The sequence below is a fragment of the Sciurus carolinensis genome, chromosome 1 (genome assembly GCF_902686445.1).
Source record: "Sciurus carolinensis chromosome 1, mSciCar1.2, whole genome shotgun sequence".
Taxonomy (NCBI): domain Eukaryota; kingdom Metazoa; phylum Chordata; class Mammalia; order Rodentia; family Sciuridae; genus Sciurus; species Sciurus carolinensis.
This window is the reverse complement of record NC_062213.1, coordinates 64,538,111-64,546,546: the sequence shown is the minus strand read 5'-3', so window position 1 is coordinate 64,546,546 and position 8,436 is coordinate 64,538,111. Positions and strand designations below refer to the sequence as shown.

Sequence of the window (8,436 nt, the reverse complement as noted above, 5' to 3'; positions counted from 1 at the left end):
AGAAAAATTTTACCTCACAAGTACTTTTATGTTAATAAGATATTTTGATCCTACATGGCAATAAATCTCCACATTGTAACCCTTAGTATGTATTTTTTTTAAATGGGGATGTAACACTAATAGCCACTACTTATAAAATAAAGCACACAATTATTTTGGTGATTTTACAAATTGTTTTTTCCAGGTGTAAAGGCTACAAAAATTCCTAAAAATTAGAGAACACTGAAAACATATTAAAAGTTTGACATCTTACTTTATGGTATTTCCATTTTACCCTGAAAGATAACTTAAAAAAATATGACCTTGTTGGAACAGGTCACCTTGCTAATATTATAAAAAACTGGTGAGCGCAAGAAATTGTATCACTGATATGTAGGATTTTTGTAAATAGTTTTCTCCCCAAATCGTCAGAAAAATGTTCAAAGATAAAAAAACAAAATGAAACAAATGGTGGTCCCTAAACTATTTTGAAGGCAGGTAGCTTAGTCTAAGCTAAAATATTTTTTCACTCAGTAATCATCCTCCCCTCAAATGCCCTTTTAAAAAATGCATGAAACAGTACAATAGCAAGAATCAAAGCACAAACTGTATTTTCAAGAACAAAAAAATTTCTAGTGCTGAAAGATATAGTAAAAAGCAGATTTCTTTGGGGACAGTGATCAACTAGTTTATAATTCATTATGAAGATTTCTCTTTTCTATTGCGGGGAGAGTCTGCTCCATTTGATGTTACTGTTCCATTTACACCATTTTCTGAAAAGAGAAAAGCATCAGTGTTAAATCTCTTTTGTAAGTAAATACAAATAATACTCTTTATACATAAAGGTATCTTCAGGAAGGAACATTTAAAATCCAATATATACTCAGGTGAAACTAACTAGTGCTTAATCTCCCTAGAATTTAACCAGTCATAAAACCTAGTAATATGCTGAACAAAATGAACTGAAAGCAGTAAACAAAAAGAACTATAATGAAAAGCAGGAAAATGTGGTAGGAGAGAACATGATTTACAAGAATTTAAAAATAGTACTACCAATAGTTTTGGTAGGAATAAAGAAACTTTTCATTTTAGACAGCAAGTCCTTGGAGATAAATACAACATATAAAAAAATTGTTTGGGATAACTATTATATTGAAAATGATACCATGAGTTTCTTCCTGAAGCTATGATAGAGTAACTGATGTCTGACAAACTCTCCCTTCAAAAATACCCATAAAAGTTCAATATAAAAATGGGTATTTCAAGGTTCTGGAAAAACAAAACAAAAGAAACAAAAACGAAAGATAGGACTTGAGGTGCCAAAGTTCTGGAAAGAAAGGAAATAAAGTGAGATGATTCTACATTAACTGCTGTTTCTCCAGGATCATCTGACTCAGGCTGGAATAGAGAACACATAAAGGAATAGGATGGAAGCTGAGTTCAGGGATACCAAGGAGCCACGATTTAGCAGAAATCCTGGTGAAAGAAAACTAAGAACCAATATTCCAGATGTATCTCTCCCTTAAGGCACTTTCAATATTAAACTGTGAATCCACCAAAGATGACACAGAAATCACACAGAAAGTAACTCTTAAGGAACTACAAAGTTAAACAGAGAATTAGAAGTCTCATATTGATAGTGAGACAAAAATTTAATTTCAGGGTCTATCAGGGAAGAAAATCCTTATACATACGTAGTATACTAATGTCCTAGAAATGAGGGCAAAATGGAAAATAGATCAGCTTTGGTAAGATGGAGTGATCCACCCAAATGCAATCCAAAGTTTCTATACATTTTTACACAGAACACACCGGAGTCCTTACCAGACCTACTAGAAAACAAGATCAAGTAACTAAAAATCAAGAGAAAAAAGTCATTGATCCTGACTTAAAGAAAAAAAACTTGAAGTACTAAAAGTATTTAATTTAAAGTATTTAAAGTTAGAATGACCAGAGAACTAAAGTTTCTAATCTTAGAAATGGAAAAAAATAAAAACCAGTAAAAGAAATAATAAATATAATAAACAAATTTAGTAGATTAGGCACAAAAGAAGAGATTAATAAACTGGCGAATAAAAATAAAAAAAATAAACTGGAGAAAATGCTCAGATTGACACGTGGATAGAAAAAAAAAAAAAGAATGGAAAATGCACAAAATGTGACAAGATATAAGGGGTGGGGAAAAGAATTTAACTTATGTATAAACAACACCCCAAAGAATAGAAGAGAAAGGTGCTAAAGAAATATCTGAATAGCAACCAAGAAATGAAACCATACCAAGATTCAGAAAGCTCTACCTTACACAGAGTAGGACAAGGAAAAATAAAAGAAAATACTTCAAGGTGTTAAAATTATGTGCTGTGGTTTCATTAGTACACTGTTAGTGTAACTGCTAAAAGGCAAAGACAGTAATGATCACACTGGATGAAAAAAATGAAATCTGATTACATGTCTGTATATAAAAGTCACAAATTTTATATAGACAAAAAAAGGCTTGAAAGAAAAAAATACAAGAAAAGACATGTCATGATAATGTTTTACCAAAAGAAAATTGGTACAGTTACAGTAAATTTGGACAAGCTACATCTTTGATAATGAAAAAAAAAAAAAAAAAAAAAGAAAAAAAAAAAAGAAAAGAACATGTTCTACAGGAAGATAAAGCAGTACTAAATTCTGATGTACCTGATAACATGTCTTTGAATATGTAAAGCAAAAATTCACTGAACTACAAAGAGAAATGATCAGTTACAAATCATAGTGTGAGATTTTTAATGTAAGTTTTGCAGTAGCAGACAGGACTAAGCAGAATTTCCCAAACTACATCAGTAAAAATAAAAAATTAAAAAAAAAGATTGAACAAAATTAACAAATGTGACCTGACACTAAACAAATGAAGAATGTACAGTCTTCTGAAGTCCAAAAGATACATTTACCAAAACTGGATACATGCTGAACTGTAATGCAAGTATCAACAGATTTTATAGAATTTAATTGGATGATGTTCTTTAATCACAGTGGAATTGTTAGAAATATAGTAAAGAGAAAAAAGTAAAAAATGACCAAATATTTGTAAATCAAACAATGCACTTATAAATAATTGTTTCAAAGAAGAAACCATAAGTTGGAATTATATTTTACCCTGAATGAAAATGAAGACATACCAAACCTTGTGAAATATGGCCAATGTAGTGCTGAGAGAGTTTGCCTTTAATTAAATATCATTCATAAGGAATGAAAATCAATGATTCACCTCAAGGAGGTAAACCACAAACAACAAAAGAGCATATTAAAATTCAAAGATAGGAGAGTAAGAACAGAAATCAGGGATACAGAAAACGTATAACTAATAATAAAAAAGACAAATGTTGGCTTTTTTTTTGTTTGATACTGGGGATTGAACCCAGGGCACTGCCCATGCTAGGCTGCCTTACCACTAAGATACACTCCTGCACTCAAATGTTGGTTTTGACTAATGGAAGGGGAAAAAAAAAAAAAAAAAAAGGGCAGAAATTAACTAATGTAGGAAATGAAAATAGAAATCATTGCTGACATACAGGCATTCATAAGATAACAAGAATAATTTTATGCCAATAAATTTGCAAATTTAAATAAAATAGACAAATTCCTTAAAAAACACAACTTGCCAAAAGAGACAGTAACAAGTAGAAAACTTGAATGATCTTATTATCTTTTAAAGAATGGGAATCTGCAGTTAACTTCCCCAAACAACTTCACTGATGAATTCTTCCAAATATATTTTTAAAAAATGTTAATATCGCATAAAGGACAAATCTGCCCAATGCTTTTTAAAAGGCCAGCATAACTGATAGCAAAACCTAACAAGGATATCACAAAAAAGGCTAATTACACACCAATCTTTTACATTAAGATAGATGCAAAAATCCTGACAAAATTTAAAAACCAGCTCAGCAAAAGTGATATATTATCATTGTCAACCTGGGAATATGCCTGGAATATAAGTTTAATTTTACACTTTAAAATCAACATAATTCACTGCATTTAGAGAATGAAGAGAAACTTTATGTGTGGTTATCTAAATAGAATAGAAGAGACTATACTTTCAGGGGTCATTTCCCTGTTTGTTACTAAATAGCTGCAGAAAAAACATTTGTTAAAATTCCACATCCAGTCATGATAAAAACTCCTACCAAATGAAGCTCAGAAGAGAACTTCTACAACAGAATAAAAGGCATCTACAAAACGTTTGTGTGCGTGTGTGTATGTGGGATGCTGGACATTGAAACCAGGGCCTTGTGCACGTAAGTGCTCTACCACTGAGCTATATCTCCAGCCCCTCCAAAACATTCTTAATTGTGAAATATTGAAAGCTCTCTATCTTATATGATGAAAAAGTCAAGGTCTCATTTCTTCTAATATTATGGTGGTCTTAATATTCTATCTAATATTATGGTGGTCCTAGCTAGTATAATACAGCAAAGAAAAGGCATAATATTTACATATAAGACAATTGTGTATTTGAATCTAAATTTTAGAGCAAATAAACTAGGAAGGTTTCTCAATACAAGAATAGTATTTTTAGGGCTATTGCCTGACATGTATGTAGCTCAATAGTATAGTGATTGCCTGACATGTATGAGGCACTGGGTTCAAGTCTCAGCACCACATATAAATAAATAAATAAATAAAGGTCCATAAAAATAGTATCTTTAAAATAACCAATGATATTTCTAACTTTTTTTTTATAGGTAAGGTAAATCAGAGGATAATGTATTGGGATAGTTTTGTTCTTGTTTACAATCAAAAAGCCTTATATGATCAGGGATTGACGGGAGTGGGAATGACAAATGTACATTTCAGACCTTCATCACCAATGAAAAAATAAAGCATTTTTATAGACTTAAAACTTGTCATTAGTGCATTTAGATTTTGAAGAAAGAATCAAAATGTAAAATACCTCTACAAATACAATGTTAATAGAAATTGGCCACATACTGAGGCCATTACAGTGAGCTACCATTGTTTAAATAAAAGAAACGTAACTTCTTGGTTCAAATTAGTGAAAACTTAAAAAAGATTGTCTTTAGAGAACATTATTTGAGGACAATGCTTTTTTAGACAGATTCTGATATTCAAAATCACTTTATAACATAATTATGAATTAACCTTTAAATCACATCTTTCTTTTTAAAAAGCTGTCAGATTTCCATTTCTCTGGGAGATATTCTCACCAGTGTGTTGTTCAATTCCACAGGATAAGCTTTCTTCATTATTATTAAGAGCTTCATACATAGTAGAGAGACTGTCATTCATTGCTTTATCATCTTTTCAAAAAGACACAGGCAGACTTGCTAGACTAAAGCTGACGTCTTTAAAGGCATGCAACAAGAATATCCCCACAATGATAGTGAAGAAGCCACTTAGAGAGTCCCAATGATATCATCAGCAGGCAGATCTTGCCACTCCTTAAAAAGAATAGCTGAACAAGTTAAAACTGAGGTTGTAAAGAAAACGTAATATATTGGTGTCACGATGGAAGTGTTGAATATGTCCAGGGCCCGGTTTAGGTAATTGATCTGTGTGCTCACACAGACTACAGGGCTCAGCAGCAGAATCCAGGCTAGGGGATGCCACAGCACAGGCTTTCCAGCCAACAGTTCTTTGATGGCGATGCCCAAGCCCTTCACACAGGAGACTGAAAATGCTCCAATCACAGAGCAGATTGTTATGTATACAAGAATATTTGTCCGTGGCGAGGTCCCACCACAAAGATTAATATCAAGGACACAATGACCACAAGTGTTGCAAATACCACAAAACCTGGATCACCTAACTTGCGTGACATTTCATTTAAGGTCTCAATCTCCTCTTCCTTTGGAGCATGGATGACCATAACTGTAGACCTTAGAATGCTTAGCAAACATCCAATTTTCCCATGAAGATTAAGTCTTTCATTTAGAAAGTATGAAGACAGAATGGCACTTACGAGGACGCTGAGAGCTCCCAGTGGCGTCACTAGTGTGGCTGGTGCAAAGGCATATGCAGCAAAGTTGGCCACCTCGCCTGCCCCCATTGACAGTAGTCCAGCCCTCCACAACCATTTTTTAAGATATGCATGGCCACCTTGACCTGCTCTCATGGAGACTTTTCTGGCAAGTCGCAGAAGGCCTTTTTTTTTCAAAATGAAACTCCCTCCTATGAAAATGCTGGAGGTCATAGCCAATCCCAAACCAATATAGAAATCATATTTTCCACGCCCTGGGCTCATTTTGTTTGTCACTTAAGAAGCTCCTGTGAATCACATTGATCACAGAACAGAGAAACTGCTGGTACTGCGGCAGGGGGATGCAGTCTTCACATATGTAAGTTTAATATGGTCTCTCTTTGAAAAACCAGGGATGATGTATTCATTCTCATTTCCTCGTTAATACAACCTTTTATTCCCATTTAAAGTTTTAAACTTTACTGGCAGAGTACTTCAGCCACGGCAAACCTACTCGAAAGAACTTATTGCCACCACCAAGGCCAAGGAGCCAGATTTCCGTGGGATTGAATGGCAATCCCATTTGCGGGGAACTTCCTCACGGCTGATTACTAGGAGAGCCGCTTCCATCTCAGAACACGCATGGAAGAAAGCCGCCCCTGAGGGGCTGTTCCCTGACCTGAGACCGGCAGGCTGGCCCGCAAATCAGCCCCTTTGCGCTTGCCTCAAAGGAAGGAGCAGCAACCTCACCCCAGCCGGCAGGCGGGCCGTGCGACTTCCCCTCGGCCATTCGGCCCCAGGAACCTTGGTTCACACCCCCACACGGGCCGCTCCCTCCAGCGCTCACGCGGCCACCGTCGCCGTCCAGTGGGAAGTGCGAGCGTCGGGCCTGCTGCAGTGCAAGCCGCCTCCTCCATACGGGCGCTGAGGTAAACCTCCCCAGGACCCGCAGCAGCCCGACCGAGGGCCACTGCCCAGGAGAACCAGGGCGCTACCCAGTGACGCAAGAGGCCACGCGCATGCCGCGCCACGCAGGTCGATATTTCTAACTATTAAAGCTGTTCTTTATAAAGAGCATATATATTAGCTTGAACAATAAAGTCAATGAGGATAAATCTGAGAAAAATGTATGAGATCTTTATGTAAAAACCTATAATACTACCTTCGAGAACTCTTCCAAGCCAGACCCGGTGTGGCCCATGCCTGTAATCCCAGCAGCTTGGGAGGCTGAGGCAGAAGGATCGAGAGTTCAAAGCCAGCCTCAGCAAAAGCGAGGTGCTAATAAGCAACTCAGTGAGACCCTGTCTCTAAATAAAATACAAAATAGGGCTGGGGATGTGGCTCAGTGGTCGATCCCCAGTACCGTCTCACCCCCCCAAAAAAAGAACTTTCTCAAAACATAGAAAAGGAGGACATGCTCCCCAAGTCATTTTATGAGACTGGTATTATTCTTATACCAAAACCAGACAAAGATGTTGCAGGGGGAGATAGAACCAAAACCATACAAGTATCTTTTAAGAATAAAGACAACAAAATACTAGCAAATCAACTCTGGCAACTATAAAAAGGGCTATATGCCATGACCATGTGGGATTTATCCTGGGAATGCAATTTTGTTTTAATATTTGAAAAGCAGTAACTGTAAATCTACAATATCAACAAAAGAAAGGATAAAAACTATATAATCATCTCAAAAGACACAGAAAAAAAAAGCAACAAATAAACTGAATACTCTTTCATGATTAAAACAGTGCTAGGGGTATGTAGTTCAGTAATAGAATACTTACTAGCTAGCATACTCTTGGCCCTGGGCTTGATCCCCAGCACTGCAAAAACAAATCCACAAACAAATAAGGAAAAGAAGGGAACTTCCTCAGCCTGATAAAACCCACAGCTGACATTGTACCTAATAGTGGAAGACTAGATAGTTTACTCTCTAAGATCAGGAACAAGACAAGGACATCTGCTCTAACCCTTTCAATTCAACATTGTTCTGATTATGGTAATTTGGCAAGAAAATGCAACAGAAAGCATTCAGATTAGATAGGCAAAAGTAAAAACTATTTTTCTTTACAGATGATCTCTGTATACTGAAAATCCACAGGAATCCACACATATCAAAACACTATGAGAATAAGTAAGTTCAGCAAGGTTGCAGGGATACCAGATCAATACATTAAAAAGATTACATTTCTATATACTGGCAATGAAAAATCTGAAAATAAGATTAAGAAGATAATTCTATTTTATAATGACATCAAACATAGTATTAGGAATAAATTTAATGAAAAAGGTATAAGATATAGTTTGATAACTATAAAATTTAATTGAAAGAAATTCGAGACCTAATAAGTAAATGGAAAAAAAAAATCTATGTTCATACTCCCCAAGGCAATCTACAGATGAAAGGTAATCCACATCAAAACTTCATCTGGCTTTTTGCAGAAAATGAAAAGCTGATCCTAAAATTTATATGGCAATGCAAGAGACTCAAG

The 8,436-nt window shown here is 35.4% G+C and overlaps 1 protein-coding gene and 1 pseudogene across 3 annotated transcripts in view; both read right to left on the bottom strand.

Annotated features, from left to right (window-relative positions):
* Positions 1–568: 568 nt before the first annotated feature.
* Tram1 (translocation associated membrane protein 1) overlaps positions 569–8,436 on the bottom strand; it is a 36,138-nt gene continuing 28,270 nt past the window's right edge. For 2 of the 3 annotated variants that reach the window (XM_047517834.1, XM_047517831.1), the window contains exons 11-12: positions 7,729–7,767; positions 569–752 (exon numbers count right to left, since the gene is read on the bottom strand). In XM_047517834.1, the coding sequence (XP_047373790.1) occupies positions 679–752; positions 7,729–7,767 (113 nt within the window). In that variant the 3' untranslated portion in view covers positions 569–678. The remainder of the gene's footprint in view (positions 753–7,728; positions 7,768–8,436) is intronic. The other variant, XM_047517839.1, reaches the window with a different exon arrangement.
* On the bottom strand, positions 4,980–6,322 carry LOC124959299 (magnesium transporter NIPA2-like; annotated as a pseudogene).